The following is an 18,485-nucleotide window of genomic DNA, read 5'->3' on the forward strand; positions in this document are numbered from 1 at the left end:
AGAACTCTGGTCGCACCAGCCTATCGTGCCCGTGTTTAACTACCAGCCCCTTGAACTATGCTTTGTTATCGGTCGCATCATCAACATTCATCCCCTTCCGAACTGTAGAGCACGTGGGCACTTCGACACCCCCCCCCCTCCCCCAAGCACCTTTTCACGACAATGGCGCAACTCGAACCGAAGACCAGAAAATTTTAGCATCGCAGCAGGGTAATAAATTAAACAAATTGCCAATAGTGTGAATAAATTCAGTTTGTCAACATTATTAACCGACATGCTGACGCATTTCAATCAGCATCAATCGCATTGCTCGTTCATTAATCTTTTTTCCCGCGGAACCTTACTCCTGGCCACGAACGAATTTTTTTCTTCTCCTCATCCTGTCCTAAATAGCTTAATTGCGCCCCCATTAGTGGCCGGTCGCAAAGGGGGAGGGGTGCTCGGGGTGCTCTAGGATAGCATGTCACCGTTCGACTAAATGTTTGAGCTCATTTATTCCGCCTTTATTTCTTACAAACCACGAATACGGCTTTTTTTTCAACGGAAGTCTGTGGGCATTAACATAGTTTGCGCAACGCCGGCTCCCATTGCGGGCATACATGAAAGTAGGCGAGAATCAAGGAGAAAAATGCGCATTCAGGAAACACTTTACAGAACTCAATCACTTTCTCCTTATATTAAAGGAAGTGCAGCGCTTCTGGCCAGCTCGGCGCATTTTTCTTTGTCATAATCCTTAACCTTGACGTTGCATGTGCCTACATATTCCTCCATGCAGTCCTGAGGAATGGTGTCCACGGACGCTGGGTTAATCAACATCATGCACACTGAAAGGAGAAAGAAAAATGAAGTGCATCGGTATTCATAGCAACGAGAACAGAGGACAACTAAAATGAGGTGTATAAATACGGCCTACACGTGACTGTGAAATGTAAGCAGTGTGGCGCGTGCTCTCGGATATATTCGGGCCGTCAGAAGGAAATGAAACCGAATGTGCAAAGAGTCGAAAAGTAATTCTCCCCGCAGAAGATTCTTGCAAGCTAGGTGGCGAATGCTTGGGTGAAATGGAATGGTTAGCGCCAAATTTGGACGGAACGCTTGAGATCCTCATTAATTACACGACAGCTTTAATCAATATATTGCCATGTACGCCTAATTGGCAATTCTCTGTTTATATTTATAGATTGCTGGGAGTCCTCGTAACACCTTTGGCGCAGTGATTCGGCTGTTAATCTATACGCTACGCCGCTGCCCAGACAAGTTGCTCTTTCAAAACAAAGCCATCAGCGGGGCTTGTGGGACACAGGTTTGCTCTCTCGCAGCAACCTCTCGCGGCCAATGATTGATTAACTGCCACGGGCCATGGAGGGCAGTTTGCTCACAATCCGATTTGCAGGTTACCTCCTGCCACGGCGGGCAGGTTTTAATCACATTGGCCACGTGCCCTAGGTGGCATGTGGCCACCTGTGTTTTATGGGCACAATGCCGCTGAGGGCGACGACGGTTGTGCTGTGCGGCGTCTACTAAGTTCTGTTGTCAGTGACTTTCATGCGCTAAGCTTTTAAGATATATTCCTGGACATCGATGTGTCGTCGCACCGGAAAGCTTTTGGTGTTATCTGCCAGACTGCGATGCGGTTTTGTCACAAGCACAGTGAATTACTTTTTAAACAAACTGTTCTGTCAGCGGCCGCGAGCTATGTATGCCGAAGCTGCAGTCGATAATCGATAGCTTGCTGAGATAAGCAGGAAACAAAAGCGTATGTAGCCCAGCTTTAAGCATTGTCGGGGTAGCGTGCTCGCGGAACTGCGCCACTTTGCTATGGGTGATGGGCTGTTCCATTTATCAAAACGAAGGAAACACCTGCTCTAAGCAGAAAGTTTGTTCGATCTGGGAACAGTCCGGATGAATTCGAAGTGGAAATAACAGCACACTAAATAGACAGGATCTAAGACACGATCTATTTATCTCAGACATGTCATGTCGTAATGCCTAGTCATGGTCATGACTCAGCAGGAAGACTAAGGGATGTTGTATGTAATGTCACTGCTGAACCAGGAGCGTCCCTACAGCGGGCCTTTAAGGGTACCCGGTCGTAATGCTAAGTCGTGCTAAATGATGTCGACGTAATCATTTTGCTGTCGCAAACAGGGCTGCCGTCCGCCAAGTTTAAAGAGTTCCTTGATAAATGAACCCTGCGTCTGTCATGAAAATGCGTCCTTTCTTCTTTCACTCCCTCCTTTATCCCTGCTCTTGCGGCGCGGTTCAGGCGTCCAATGATATAAGAGACAGACACTGCGCCATTTCCTTTCCCCAAAAACCAAAACCATTCACGGATTCCCGTCGGATTGAACCATCGGACGCCCCCACACTTTTGAAGCAGTCATAGAATAAAACTACGGCTAGGCCATTTCGAATTTTCTGCAAGTTATTCGGAAAGTGTTTCAGCACTTGAGCACATATTGGATTTATGTCGAATAATTGACAGCACGCAATTTCTGACTTGTTCAGAGAATCGAATAGGATGATATTCAAACCATTATTCGCAATTATGACATATTTGTAACCCCTACTATTCTGATATACCACACTTATTACATACCTGACGCCTCGACTGCTGTTATAATGGACAGAACTTAAAGCAATTACCTTTAGGTTAATGCGAATGCATTGGTACATCCTTTCTTGCGGTGCTGAAGGATCGCACAGAAGGCGGGTTCTGATATGCCTTGCTGACACCTTTTTTTTTCACGCTTTCCCGGAGTGTTCCATTGGGGGAAAGAATATTGTATCTGCACCGATCACAACGCCTGTTCTTTCGAACACTACGGTACTGTATATACCTTGTCCAGTGTTTCCCTATCGACGTATACTTAAAGTACATCCTTGCTCAAGGTGCATTGCGCGTAATGACTATCTTACGGTCTTCTTTGTAGTACGGAATGATGGTGACGATGCAGTTCTTGTAGTCGGTATAGTTGTAGTAGGCCGTGTGTGGATGCATCCCGTCTGCAAGAGATAAGTTTCGATAGTCACCATATGGAGAGAACCTAATCGAAGGTGTCAAGAAAGAACGCGTGGAGCAGGCTTTTACAAAAATATGAACATGAGCACTTCTGGAACCAGTCATCTCTAGAGAACATCTTTTCAATGCGTTTTTCTTGCAGAACTATGCTCAGGTGGCTACAGATTTTAACGGGTATATGCTGTTTCACGTAGCGTCGCAGTGAAGGGTTTGGCTTCACAGCCAATGGCAAGTCGGGGGTAAATGACATTGACCCCGGTTATGAGTCACTAAATCACCTGCACTACCGGCCGCACTAAATTTCATTGCTGACAAAGAACTTTCAAGATAAGACGTGGCAGTCGCCCACTAAACCTTAAATGAAGTAGAAGCAGTTGTGCGCGGCTGTAATCAGTACAGACAAATTGTAAAATAAACGTGATACTTGGTATATTGGCAAGGTCCACGTGAAACGGAGGTGAGACAGCCGCCGCGTACCTAAAGGGGCCGAACTCCTCATTGGAAGTGGTAGGTTCTGCTCTCATCAGCAGAGTTTTTCTTCTGCGCTCTGTATGATCATTGCCGCTCTCAAATTATAGTCCAATTAAACTTCTTTTAATCAATCGAAAGAGGAAAGTCACTAATAATCCTCTTTAGTTCATTATTTTTGAAATGCTATCGGGCTCTTTCGTCTGTATATCCGAACGGGCCTATCATCTGGAGCATTCTTGTCTGCCAATAGCATGGGGCTGGTCTTGAACCAGACAGTCTTTATCCCATAGAGAGCATAAGAGAGATTAGAGCTGTCGCCCTCCTGGTAACTGGGTGAAATTCGACGTGGTACTTCCTGTGAAACCCAACGTTCTCAGACAGACAGCGCCCTGGCTGAAAAATGTTAATCGGAGAGCTCCCCTGTACTATGTTTTATACGTTCGAACGACGGCATTTTCAATGTGTGTGAGCCCAAATAGAACGTCTTGGCTTGTGTTCTTTTTTTTGCGGGAAGGAAATGGCGCAGTAATTGTCTCACATCTCGGTGGACGCCCGAACCGCGCAGTAAGGGCAGGTAGGAGGGCGCGGTTAAAAGAAAAGCTTCCCTACTTTCTTTTCCAAAATATTGTGACATTTTCGTAAACGGGCTTCTGACTGCCATATACCAAATCTGCTCCGAATTTATAAATATCAAACTAAAGTTTAGGTGATATAAATTGCCAAAATTAGACACAACGTAATGCAAGTTCAAGGAAGGCGATAACACGTGGATCTATTTTTGTTGGCGCTTGACATTTTTTTTTGCAAACTACCCTGTATAGCTTTTTCACCAAACCGCCATATTTATCACAGCAGCATAAAGTGGGCAAAAAGAAATCGTGAATTAGGTCGAATGAACGGAGGAATTGGTGGCGGCTGCTCACCGTCGTCGAGAATGTACTGCACCTGGTCCGGAGCGTTGCCTTTCGTTATGTGGAACACAGACTGCTTTCTGAAAATAGTGCGAACAGTACAGAAAAAAAATCATTAGAACACCACACAAAAATTCTTTGGATGCACTTAGATATCCCTTAACGGCGGAAAGGCGAAAACCGTTTGGGACTCATTGCACTGATTTGAATTTGCCGCGGTTGTTATTTCATGAGAGAGAAGAGCTGCCGGCGTGAGCGTGGCAGAGGAAGCAGTGACGTCACGCTGCGCATGCACAGCGCGTCGATGATTTTAAGGTCACGAGACCTTGAGATTACGTGATATCGCAAGGTCACGTGATCTTAAGGCTCACGTGACATCACAAGGTCACGTGACCTAGGTGGTGATGTAACGGACGGACGGTCACCCCGAGTATGAGCCATTGAAGGCTATCGCCTTAAAAAAGAACAGCCCAGGAGATCTACCGCTAGTGTTCTCTCAAAGTGAAGAACTCATATATCGCAACAACCGCCGAAGGAGAACTTACGGTGAGTGATTGCTCGTTGGTGTCTTTGGTAATAAAGCCTCTGAATGGTTCAGGATTCTGCGCTGTCGGCAGGCAGCACGGGTTTCCCACTGCGCTAAAAACGCATTCCGCGGTGCCTGACAGCGCAGAGATAAAAATTCTCAACAAGGAGAGGTGCCCGCACCACTTTCGTACTATCCGTGGTGCGCAAACGCGACATGAACTGTTATGCGAATCACGCTGGCGCACATTGCACGCGCCTCAGGACAGCGCGGAGGCTCATGCATAGGCGATGGGCCGAGCTGCATCGACCTGAGAGTGTGAAATTACGAAGAGAAAATTCAGTAGATCGCATGCAGACATACGCAAAACAAAAGCGTATGCTTAATAATCGAATACTACATATTGCGCATGCGCCACAAGTTATTTCATATCAAGTCGCACGGTACCCTCGTCTTGCGTAGCCTGAGTGGCCTCGCAGCCTGAGCGGCAGGAGCCCCCGCTTTGCATTGAACTCTTCGTGGTCACTGCGTTTATCTGCATCGCAAATTCGCTTGGCCTCCACTAGTCTGAAACAGAAAAGCTCAGTGATGAACTTGCTACAGTCTTTTTTTTAAAATAAGACTAGGAAATACGGCTGCAAGACCGAGCGAGAAGCTAAATTTAGTGTTGACAAAACAATGCATGTTCTTAATATAATATGGCGCCACTGTGGCTGAAGCTGTCAATGTGTCTGCGTAGCCGTAAGTTGAAATTAATCTGCTGAGGCCAGTTAAAGTGTAACGTCCCGCAAAGTGCTTCGTTTTAACCTGGACACGAAGGACCATTGGTAGGTGTTAGAAGGGGGAAGTGTAAATAGCGGGGCGCAGTCCCAGTGAATTGAAAAGAGACCCTTGAGAAGAAACCGTCAGGCCGGGCTCGGTGACATTTTCAAAGCCTTCTAGTTTCTCTGGGTTTTAGGAGTAGTCAAAGCAAAATTAACACATGAGCTGTAGATACGAGCAAGAGAAGACTGGAGGAGACAGCCGCAAAAACAGGTCAGAGAAATTACACCAAACGTTACAGAAATCGAATTATTATAGCTACAACATGAAAAATGGGCACGGCGGGCCAAGCATAAGCATGTGGCCTAAGATGCGCTTCCTCTGCTTGATGCAGGTTTTTCTAGTTGGCTTTGCCGGAACACCCTCGCTGCAAGATGTGTCAAAGATTGATGCATGCTTGGCGGCTTCGCCCGTATCAGCGACGAATTGTTGCTCTTTTCCTGTGCATCATAACATCACAAGTTCAGCGCCATCCACCAGCTGCGGGACGTCATCGAGCTTCCTTATAAAAAAAGGTTCTGCAAGCCTTCGAGTTCAGTGGGCACGGCGGGCCAAGCATAAGCATGTGGCCTAACATGCGCTTCCTCTGCTCCATGCAGGTCAGTGATTATTATAGCACATTAAGAGTGATTGCCCCTGTCTCTTGGTTCTGCAGTGCCCACGTCAGTGCATTTCTATTGCTTGTGAAGTGTTTAACGAGTGCAAGTTCATTCTGTGCGGGGATGTTGAGTTAAATCCTGGCCTGAATACGGGGGACCCCCATACCAAATATCGACTAAAACAACTGCATGCTGGCCAGGATAGACTAACAGATTATGTTGCAGCCCTTCGAGCACAGCAGGCAAATCTAGAAAAACTAATGCCTGACTTCACCTCCAAATTTTCCGACTTAAAAAACCGCGTAGCATGAATCGAGAGCATTGAAGAAACACTAAATAAAGTTCCAGCGAAAGTCACTGAGTGAGGGTACCGAAGTAGGCGCTCAAACCTGATGACTTCTGTGTTATATGAAGACTAATATGAAACTCTATCGGCACTAAAACAAAAATTCGTTGATAAGTTAAGTTTACTAAAAAGCTTAGCATCACCTGCCAGTCGATCAGAAGAATTCATACGATTGGGAAACCAGGAAAGCAAAGGCCGGTCATAATCTTCTTCCAGGACTACATCGAAAAATTGGAATTCTTGAAAAACGCATTCAAACTTAAAGGAGCGGACATATCGGCTCAGAACGATCATTCTCGCGGGAAGCTCTGCAAAAGAAAGCTTCTTTGGGCTAGTGCTCAATACAAAAAACTAGAAGCAGAGAAGGTCGCCCTCATAAACGATAAATTGAAAGTGGATAGTGTAATTTACGCTTGGGACGACGCAACACGTGCCAGAGTTAAACTGTCTAGTCGCCACTTCAGTCGTCAATCGAGTTCAGGCATTGAGTGACGCCAGCAGCCCAACGATAAGAACCTACGCCTACTGAACCTTAATGCCATAGTATAGTAAATAAAAGCGATTAACTTGATGCTCTAATCTTAGATTATAATCCGCATAATGTAGTCATCACTGAAACTTGCTGAAAGAAGACATAGGCCATGCTGATGTTTTCCGCCCTTCGTATAGCGTACACCGCTGCGAAAGACAATCAAGAGATTGTGGTGTTGGTGTTTTGGTGAAGCACAGCATTCAAGCTTTTGTGTTGCCGCATATTCATGACCACGAGAGCGTCTCTTTAAAACTGTGCTGCTGGGGTCGGCCTTTATTGGTATTTGCGGTTTACCGACCACCCGATTCTTCACAGCGGTTTTTTTTTTTTTACTGATTTGGCTGATCACATTGCCAAGTTCACTCAAGATAAGATTATTCTTCTTGGCGACTTCAACCTGCCGGGAGTTCATTGGAATTGTCGTACCTGGTTCCGGCCTAGGCACGCATGACATTTTTGATATTATGTTGCCACACAACCTTAAACAGTTGGTTACAAAATCCACGCGTTTCCAGGGCACTTGTGCCTCTATACTTGATCTTGTTTTTGTGAGCCGATCCATTGCAAAATTTTTCCGTCTTAATAATAATAATAATTGGTTTTGGGGGGAAAGGAAATGGCGCAGTATCTGTCTCATATATCGTTGGACACCTGAACCGCGCCGTAAGGGAAGGGTAAATGAGGTAGCGCAGGCTCGCGGTCCGCCCCTGCCGTCCCCGGCCGCTCCAGTGTGCCAAGTGCGCCAGCCTGGGGCATGCCACCGAGGTGTGTCGTGCTCCTGCCCGATGCACGCGCTGCGGCGGGCCACACGAGCCTGGTACCTGCGCGAGCAAGCCCCGCTGCATTAACTGCGGGGGGCGGCACGCAGCCATTGACCCAGCGTGCCCGCACTGGCAGCGAGAGCGTCACGTGGCCACTTTAATGGCCACATCCATGGCCCCGATGTCCAGGCGGGTTGTCCGAGCCGTCGTCCAGGCTGAGACAGCGACCCCAGCCCAGCAACATCAGCAGACGCCGCGCGCTCTTTCTTATGCGCAGGTCGTCAGGGGAACACCCCAGCAGCAGCAGCAGCAGCAGACACAGAAGCAACGGCAGCGCCGGCAGCGGCAGCGGCGATCCGGTTGCCCGGCGTCCCGTACAGCGCGGCCCGAGCCTGCGGCCGCTTCTCACGGCCAGCCCCCTGACGCACGGGACGCGGAGATCGCGCGCCTAAAGCTGGCGTTGCGCGCCCTCAGCGCACTTTTCCCGGAGGGCACCGATGGACACCGGGCTTGCTTAGAAGCAGCGGGTGCTCCCGCACAGATAAGCCAGCATGATGGCTAGCCGCCGGACTCCCTCCCGCATACCATCCATCCTGCAGTGGAACGTGCGCCCACTTGCGGCGCGGTACGCCGAAATGCGAGTTCGCATCGCACAGGACTCGCCGGAAGTTATCGCGCTGCAGGAGACGTACGTACGTTCACATGACGGGGAGCCCCAGATGCGGCTACCTGGCTACATTGGCTACCACTCAGCCACCACGTGCGAGGAACCCACCTGTGCTGCAGTGCCCTGTTGTGTCACATCTCATCGCCCCGGGAAATCAAGGTGCGCGATATACGTGCGGCAGGACGTCCAGCACACCCTCGTCGGCTCGGCGGCGGCGACATCTGATGCCCAGGAGTGCGTGGTGGTGACAGTGCGCGTCGGTGGTGTTGACACGTCGGTGGCCAGTGTTTATGTGCGTCCAGCTGCCGCGTGGAACGCGCTGTGTTTTCGTGCTGTGTCTTCGTGCTGTGCCCCGCGTCAAATCATCTGTGGTGATTTTAACGCCCACCATAGTGCGTGGGGCAGTGCGCGCCACTCCGCGCGGGGAGACGACCTGCACGACGCAGCAACGCAGCTGGGACTCACCCCCTTGAACACCGGCGAGCCCACCTTTCGACGACGCGGAACAACCGGCTCCTGCATCGACGTTGCCTTCGCATCCAGAGGCATCGATGCGACATGGCGCCGATCACCATCTCTCTGGGGCTCGGATCATTACTCCATCCTAATTGAACCCACTGCGATGGAGGCGCGCCCCAAACGTGCCTACGCCATTACCAACTGGAGTGCGTTCAGGCGGGCGGTCGACGAGGCGGCGGCCACTGGCGCAGATTTCTTTTCAAGTCTAGTCCGAAGCGCTCTCGCAGCCACCCAACGAGCAGAGGTAAGGGCAGGGCAGCCCACACCTGATATGAAGCTGCTCAATCTGCGCGAGAAGAGAGATCGCGCAGAGCGACGGGCGCGACGGACTGACAGAGCCGCCGACTGGACTGTCTACAACCGCTTGGACGCAGCAGCGCGCCGCCACGCCAACAAGCTATACCGCCGGCAGTGGGCTTCACTATGCCAAAGGATGGAGGAAGATGTCAGCTCGCGGAGGCTGTTTGACACCCTGCGGCGCATCACCGAACCACAGGCAAACCGTCAACCGCTGGCCGCCCTCGCAATCTCCAGCGGGCTCAGCTTTGTAGAATTGGCAGAGCGGTTTGCCGATCGGTTCGCGCCGCCCAGCCCCGCAAACGCCGCTAACATAGCTGCTCCTGAGAGCCCCAGAAGCGACGCCAGTCCCTCGCCCGTCGCCTCGGAAGGTCCATGTGATGCGCCGTTCACCGCGGCGGAATTGAACAATGCGCTGCAGCGCTGCCGCCGCCGCTCGGCGCCCGGACCGGACGGGGTGACATACCAAATGCTGCGAAACCTGGATGCGCAGCAACGACAGATCCTCCTGCAGCAGATCAACCTGGTGTGGGAACGCGGGGAGCTTCCGGAGGATTGGCGAACCGCGGTCGTTTGTCCCATCCGAAAGGCAGGGCGCCCACCTACGGAGCTGAGCGGATACCGGCCAGTGGCATTAACATCGGCGGCAGGTAAGCTCATGGAGCATATGGCGTTGCAGCGTCTGAACGAGCGGGCTGCGGAGGCTGATTTGTTTGACGAGCGGCAGACGGGTTTCCGTGGGATGCGGTGCACGGCTGATTCTATATCGGACGTTGTTACAGCGCTGGAGCATGCCAGGGCAGCAGGCCAGGTTGCGCTGCTGCTGCTACTGGACGTCTCGGGCGCTTTTGACAACGTTCACCGCGCACCAATTCTCGCGGTGCTTGAGGGGGCCGGTGTGAGCGGGCGCCTTTTGCGATACGTTCATGGCTTCCTGAGCGGGCGCACCATGCGCGTACGAGTAGGGGGTAAGCTCTCCAAGCCTCGCCCGGTCGACATGGGCGTGCCGCAGGGCTCTGTCCTATCACCATTTCTGTTTAATGTGGCCATGTCGGTGGTGCCGGCCTCCCTCCCCACGAGCGGGCGACACCATGTGTACATGTCCATATATGCAGACGACATAGCTCTGTGGTGCCGGGGACCACCGGGCGAGGCGTTCCGCGTGCGGGGGTGCCTTCAGGGAGCCCTGACCGCAATCGATGCCAGATTGCGCGGCCTTGGTCTGTCACTGAGCGCGGACAAATCGGTGGCCATGGCCTGCGTTTCGCGCTCGCGCGCGCACCTTGCGCCACTGTCACTGGACGGGACTCCGATTCCTTGGCGTAAATCGGTGCGGTACCTTGGCCTGGACATCGACTGGCGCCTTTCCTTCCGCCCCGCGGCGACCAAGGCCTGTCTGCAGATGAAGAGGATCACCGCCGCCGTGCACAAGCTCACCGCTCGAGGCCAGGGCATCTCCCAGCAAGCCGCGCTGCGTCTATACAATGCCACAGCTTTGGGGGCGGTGCTCTATGCGCTGCCGCTCGTCACGGTGCGCAAGCCTTGCTGGAAGAAGCTCGAGCTTCAGCACCGCAAGTCCCTGCGCGTGTGCCTAGGCCTGCCCAAAAACTCGCAGTGCGCCGCAACGTTGGCCGAGGCAGGAGCGTGGCCCCTTGAGCTCCAAGCAGCGTGCAGGGCACTGAACCACATCGACCGGCTTCACCGCGCACCGGACGGCGGCTCGCTGCTGCAGCGTATGCGCTCGCACCCGCGCTCACGAATGGGCGCGGCGCTGCTCGAGTATGAGCAATTGACCCAAGGCCCACCCCCCTACGGCTCCTGCGCGCCCTGGCCTGCTGCCTCGGAGGTACAGCGAGAGATCGTCGGCATCGCGGGAAAGCGGAGCACACCCCTCTGCGCTGTGCAGCAGCTGGCCAGAGCCGTCATACACGAGGAGCTCCAGGACCATCTCCTCGTGTACACCGACGGCTCAGTGGCCCGCGACAGCTGCTCCCTTGCTGCGGCGGCCACCATCCCCGCCCTGCGACTGCACAGCCAGCAACACGCAACCTTCCTGGGCTCCTCCACCACGGCGGAGTTGATGGGGATCCGGCTCGGGCTGGACCTGCTGCTCACCCTCGGCCCTCCGCCGCCCAGGAGTGCTCTGCTGTGCGACTCCCGCGCCGCCCTCAGCCGCCTGCAATCTAACGGCCGCGGTACCCCACTAGTGCGGGAAATTCGCTCGCGCATCGAGCGCCTCGCGCAGAGAGGCTGTGCCGTGCGTGCACAGTGGGTGCCCGGTCACTGCGGCATCGCCGGCAACGAAGAAGCTGACGACCTCGCGACCGCTGCACACCAACTACCTGCCAGCGATCTGCCCCTTGCGCTGGAGGACGTGCGTGCGGTAATTCACGACCATCTCCGAAAGCAGCACCCCGACCCACGCATCGCGGGAGGTGAGCGCATCGACAGTGTCACCGGCTGTCGCGCACTTACACGGTCGCAACGTGCAATGATCCTCCGCGCGCGCATCGGCTGCGTGTGGCCCGGGGAACGACGGGTGCGTCACGGAATCGCGACGAGTGATGTGTGTGACGGATGCGGTGCAGTGGAAACACTAGAACATCTGCTCCTTCGCTGCTCCGCGTTCGCCGATGCTCGTCGCGATATGCTCGCGGCCTATAGGGCGCAGGGTATACTACCAGACTCCATCAAGACGCTATTGTGGCCGCAGGGCAGTGCGCGCACTCGTGAGCGAACTTTGGTGAGCCTCTGTGCATTCCTCGAACACACGGGCTTGACGTCCCGTCTGTTCTCCGTCAGGTAGTTACACGCAGTGACCGAACGCTCCGCGAGTTCTACCTTGAACGATTAATAACTGGACGCCCCACTCCAGTTGTAACCTACACAGTGCTGTGCGCGTGTGTGATTTAATTTCTCTAAACTGAACTAATCACGCGCACAACCTGGACACATTACTTATTGTGTAAATAGTTTGTACATATTACTTCTCCCCCTGTCCTCTACTCCTCTCCCCTCACCTCTTTCATTTCATTTCTCCACTCTGCCTGCTGTCCTTTATTTCCGCTGCCCCAGCTCAGGTGCCTCAGTATCGATGGCAGATGCCGGGGCTAGCAAAAATCTTTTCCTTCCTTTTTACTATTATTTTTAATAAAACCACTACCACCACCACCTAAATGAGGTAGTGAAAGAAGAAAGGAAGAGAGAGGTGCCGTAGTGGAGGGCTCCGGAATAATTTCGACCACCTGGGGATCTTTAACGTGCACTGACATCGCACAGCACACGGGCGCCTTAGCGTTTTTCCTCCATAAAAACGCAGCCGCCGCGGTCGGGTTCGACCACCTGGGGATCTTTAACGTGCACTGACATCGCACAGCACACGGGCGCCTTAGCGTTTTTCCTCCATAAAAACGCAGCCGCCGCGGTCGGGTTCGAACCCGTGCTGTGCTGTGCGATGTCAGTGCGCGTTAAAGATCCCCAGGTGGTCGAAATTATTCCGGAGCCCTCCACTACGGCACCTCTCTCTTCCTTTCTTCTTGGTGCAAAATGGCATTTCTGATCACAGTATGTTTTTTTTTTTTTTCATCCAGCTTTCAAAAACCCCCAACTCTCCCCATGCTAAGCCTGTTTGTGTTAAAGATTTTTCGCGCGCCAGGGTTGAAAGCGTACTTGATTACCTTGATCTATGATTTGTGATTTTCAAGGCAATGACGTGTATATACTATGGAGAAAATTTAAAGAAATCTGCACGCGCTGCCTAAACATTTTATTCCCTACAAAGTAAAGAGAAAACGCAACACTAATCCCTGGATTACGCGTAAAATTTGAATCTAAAACGAAAACTAAAGCGATTAAAACGAACACGTACCTGCCGAAACGCTGTTGAAGCTGCGCAAGGTGCTCTACGAAAGGCCGTGGGTCAATCAAAACGTTATTATTTTGAACACACGCTACCAAGTTCCGTTCAGAATGCTCCGCAGAAGGTTTGGAAACATTTATGCAGGAAAAAGAAACCTGTCGACCAAATTCTGCACTATGGTGTTTTTATCACCGATAAAAGAAGCATCCCTGAACATTTTAATAGATATTTCCCCAGTGTCTTCACGAAACCAAATTCTCTCTTATGTCAACCTGTTGTATCATGTCATCCCAAACCATGCATTGTATCTTTTGCAGGTGTGTTTTCAACGTTGTTGAATCTGAAAAAAAACAAATGTCTCCAGGTCCGAACGAGATTCCAAATATGTTCTTGCGCCGCTGTAGTGAAATGTTATCCCAATTTCTTGCCATAATTTCCATGCGAGAGACCTATCAACTGGCACTGTTCCTTCGGGTTGGAGAGCTGCGCGGATTGTGCCAATACTGAAAAAAGGTACAGCCTCATCTGTCACTACTTTTCGTCCAATATAGCTTACATCTTCTTCTTGTAGCAACTTATATAACTTCTTTTCTAAATGACAGAGACATTCTATCGTCACACCAATATGGACTTGGAAAGGGCTTTTCGACCATCACCAAATTAACAACTGTAGTTCATAGTTTTGCTGATATTATAAACAAGTCAGGGCAGATGGACGTCGTTTTCCTAGATTTTAAGAAAGCTTTTGACCCTCTTTCACATTCCAAACTAATACATAAGCTTGAAAATATCGGGCTTCATTCCTTCATAATTGCCTGGGTTTCTGCTTGCCTTTCTAACCGCGCCCATTTCGTCAGTATTGATGTCTATTGTTCAAACTGCCTTCCGGTGACTTCTGGTCTGCCGCAAGGAAGTGTAATGGGACCATTATTATTTTTGTCTACATCAATAACATTGTAGAGGTAATTAGTGAACCGGGCCAAATTAGGCTTTTTGCCAATGATTGTGTTTTGTTTCATGAAATCAGATGCTACGAAGACCAAGTCATTCTTAATTCTAACCTTCAGAACATTCACTCATGGTGCAGTCGATGGGGGATGAAGCTTAACAATGACAAAACAGTCTTTATGAAAGTGACCAATAAACAAAGCAACCTATCATTTCCGTGTGCCCTTCCAGTTCATCCGCTTGAGGAAGTTAAGGAATACAAATACTTAGGTGTTACTGTAACCAATAATCTTAGCTAGAATAAGCATACAACCAACATATGTACGTCATCTTTTCAGAAACTTTGCTTCCTTCGGCACAGATTAAAAAGTGCCCCTTCTGGTGCAAAGCTTTTAGCCTACACATCCATCATCAGAGCGAAACTCTAGTACGCATGCACCGTCTGGGGCTCTTACATAAAACGTAACATTGAGGCACTGAAAATGATCCAGCGAAAATCTCTATCATTCATCTCTATTAAATATCGTTCTACTGACTGTGCAACCACTGATATGGCACAACCAACATACTGACATTACAAACACGAAAAAAAATTCAAAGATTGAAATTTCTTTTCTTACTCAAAAATAAAAAACCTCTCCATGAGTCTTGATTTATTTCTAAAGCCGATCACAACGCGACAAACACGACAACGTCACACGGAAGTACTAACACCGTACATCGCTATAATCAATGCATTTAAATACTCATTTTTTCCTCACACAATATCTCACTGGAATGAACTCCCGCCTGATGTTGTAAACAGAATCGATGCCATTCACAAAATTACTTACTGATAGTTGTTTAGCTGTTTTCCCTTGTTTTTTACTGTGTCCTTTTACTCAAATGTTAGTTTTCTGCGATATAAAGAGCCGCGTTTCTTTTTATGTATTTTTTCTGCCCCTCCAGCTTGTACCCATCTTATCGTCTGCAGTATACTATAAATAAAAAAGTCTTTATTGTCGAGGAAAGAATCATTAACAGAACAGGATTGAAAGCTTAAGCAAGGAGGTGGACAGTTGCAGAAAACATGAAACAATAAACCAATTCATTTACTGGGAAGCCTGACACGGGTCATCGGCCCGACATGGAGGCTATGCTTGTATTTATGTGTCGGTCACTCTACAATCTATCTGCGTAATCAAAGGCAAGCGGCGTTGAATGCGCTCCGGCCTGCGCCGTGTCCCATTTGGCGAGAGTGAGAAAAAACGCGACATTTTCTTACTTTGCGCCCCTAACTTTAAAATTAGAACTTGTAATATCTTTATGTTTAGGTGGCATGATACGCCACATGTTCGCTAGAATTAAGTTCGAAATTGACGGGATTGAATACTTCTAAGCAGAAGAAATTTACGCACCGAGCCTGGCACGAGAACGCGGTCGAAAGGCGCGAAATTTGCTCGTCGTATTTTGAAGCGACAGCTTCACTACGCCATATAAAGCCGATTTCGCAGTGCTTTGCAGAGCCCTCTACGGCGCATTCGTCCCTAAAGTCCCTTGATAATTTGATTATCAAAGGGTTTAAAGCGCCGCGCAACAGGGGCACCGCCGCCGTCGGCTCCTCCGCCGTGCGGGACGTCACAGCCGCGTATGCGCAGTAGAGCAAGCGCTGCGTGCCGTTGCTCGCTGCATGTAAACAGGGGGTACGAAGCGCTACCGAGTCAGATGCGCGATGAGTGAAGAGGCGGAATGTCAGCGCACGTACTCAGTACGACAGCAGTATACAGGCTACGCGAAGCCACGACAATGGATCCAGAAGATGTAGTATGCTACAAGGCGGGTGAGCAGCGAGCCCAAGAAGTGGGGCCAGACCGACTCTTCTTCTCAAAGGAGGTACTGACGAAACTAAAGCGAACCCGTTCAACACGTGGATCGCTATGGCGTGCACACTAGGTTTAACGGTAGTTAAACCACCAGCAATTGTTTTTTACTTCGTGCTTGTGCTGTCGAGTCAGCTTCTTAACACGCGCTGAAATAATGATACAGCGTGCATTGCTGGCGTGCGCACGGCGTTGAAGGTATCAAGTGACCCTGAAGCAAGGATACTATCACGATGAAACGAAATGCCAACGCGTAGCTTGCGGATCAATCGGAACAGCCTCGAAGCGTAAGTCCAATATTCTCAGATTGTGCACCTCGTAGAGTACTATGCAGCACTCATGTACTGTGGGTGCCCGGTCACTGCGGCATCCAATGTGCTGGACACTTTGCAGCTAGGCCCAATATACAGCTTTCCGCCAGCAGCTTCCAGACCTCAACTCCTTGGGTCGGTACGAAATGTCGCCACCCGAGCCAGTGTACTGAACCGAGAGAGAGCATTAGGTGACGGAGTGCACGCCGTTATCCGCTGTGTGGATGAGAGACCGTCACTTGATCCGCCGTTGAAGCACAAACGGACAATAAATAACCATGAAAAAGGGGAACCTCCCTGATCACTGCAGAGAGTGTAAATATTGTGAACCGGTGCTGGAAGAGGCAAAGTTAATCGGCAAAGGCAGGGAGCAAGTTGAAAGGGTCGTTATCGAAGATTTTTACACACAGAAAGGTGGGCCCACGGCGTTAAGCACTTCGTCGGTTAAACTGAGCCGCCGAGAAATGGATTTCTTAGATTGTCATGTGTAGATCATGGCATTCCATCTTGTTATCGTGTTCCTTAAATTGTTTTATTCCTTCTTCTGTGAGTAGTAATTGACTGGCTTTAATCCATAAATAGATATTTTTGGGTATATATTTTTACCTGTTGGCTTGTTCCGGCTATGGTAACGCACGGATGATGAAACTGCAGTGGCGTATAAAGGTGGTGTTTTCCGCAATAAACTCCGTTGGTAGTAAGCGCTCTTTCTGTCTTCGTGTCCTCCTGTGTTTGTTCCTTTGCGCCATTCAATTTTTTATGAACCAATTAGCCCAATAGCAAGTACTTCTAGTAACTTCCCTGTTGTCTTATCTCCATGACGAAATAAGATGCGCGTGTGTACGACTGAAGGTCTGCACACTTTCCAGTTTTCCTTCCCGCTATTTTGCCAGTACTCCTTTAGTTGTGAATAGGTTGATTTCGAAAGTCATCTGAGCTGTTACCTGAGTACAATTAATACAGCGCCCGGTCTGACCGATATAAACTTTACTGCACGAAAGAGGAAGCTCATACACCACCTAGCAAACACATTCTACACATGTGGACCTCTGCGATAGTGAACAATGAAAGGGGCTGTTTGTAGGTATATGTTGTCACGTCGGTTCGTTACCATACGGCAAAGCCCCTTCCCCCAACTTGAGTGGCGCAGAAAACCCTACGTTCCCGTCAAACTCTCCCGCAACCTTTTAAGATTATGAGCCGGTCGGTGTACGGACGGACTAACTGCATCTTTCCTATCTTTTCTGTCCAATCTTCCCTTTGAAAAATTTTCCCGTACTGATCGCAACAGCTTCTCAGAAGTTGCTGAAATCACAACTTTCTGAAACCCTGCCGCTTCGAATCTACATACCTGTAAAAGCACACTTTCCGCTACGCAGTGATGACATGAATATGTTAGGCTTGAACGTATCCTCGTCATCGCTGTTCCATTTTTTACTATTTTTGAATGCTCCGAGTCGAAACTTAACACTGGTTCTTGGGATCTTAGCGAATACATTCAGCACGCTGTAAAAAAATTTCACACCTTTAAAGGGAACACAGTGACTAAGTGACTGATTTACCCTTGCACCCGACAAAATGGGCGTTGCTGTTACACGTGCACCTGTCCTGTACCGTGTAGATTTATAAGACTTTAGGGGCGGGTGGGCATATGGCCAAAATATCCTTCAGGTGCAAGGGTAGTCCTTTCAAAAACGTAAAGCTGGCTTCACTTCAGTGCTGCACGCCCGACTAAATTAGGAAAGAAAATTGTAAAAAAAAATCGAATATATCCCTAGTTCATGTGTTTTACGGAGCAAAATATGTTAGCGTAGTTCCTGTGACATCACATGCACATGTGAAGGGGTAACATGCATGTTCGGCATTTTATCTACGTTTTACTAAGGCCTCGACGCGATTGTTAAGGCAACATTCCACATGGCGACCGCAACTTAACAAATTATGAAAACAGTACAAGCGCGCTGTTCGTTCCGATAGTATGCGCTCTTTAGGATTTCACTTTGAGGCGTGGTTGAAATCTTTCGCAGCCGAGGAC

At 49.9% G+C, this 18,485-nt stretch overlaps 1 protein-coding gene across 1 annotated transcript in view; it reads right to left on the reverse strand.

The window, feature by feature from the left end:
* Nucleotides 1–488: 488 nt before the first annotated feature.
* Nucleotides 489–18,485, reverse strand: part of LOC144134582 (uncharacterized) — a 61,706-nt gene continuing 43,709 nt past the window's right edge. The window contains exons 3-5 of the mRNA XM_077667474.1: nucleotides 4,417–4,484; nucleotides 2,920–3,006; nucleotides 489–824 (exon numbers count right to left, since the gene is read on the reverse strand). Coding sequence (XP_077523600.1) covers nucleotides 673–824; nucleotides 2,920–3,006; nucleotides 4,417–4,484 — 307 coding nt within the window. The 3' untranslated portion in view covers nucleotides 489–672. The remainder of the gene's footprint in view (nucleotides 825–2,919; nucleotides 3,007–4,416; nucleotides 4,485–18,485) is intronic.

This window comes from Amblyomma americanum, chromosome 5, assembly GCF_052857255.1.
Source record: "Amblyomma americanum isolate KBUSLIRL-KWMA chromosome 5, ASM5285725v1, whole genome shotgun sequence".
NCBI lineage: Eukaryota > Metazoa > Arthropoda > Arachnida > Ixodida > Ixodidae > Amblyomma > Amblyomma americanum.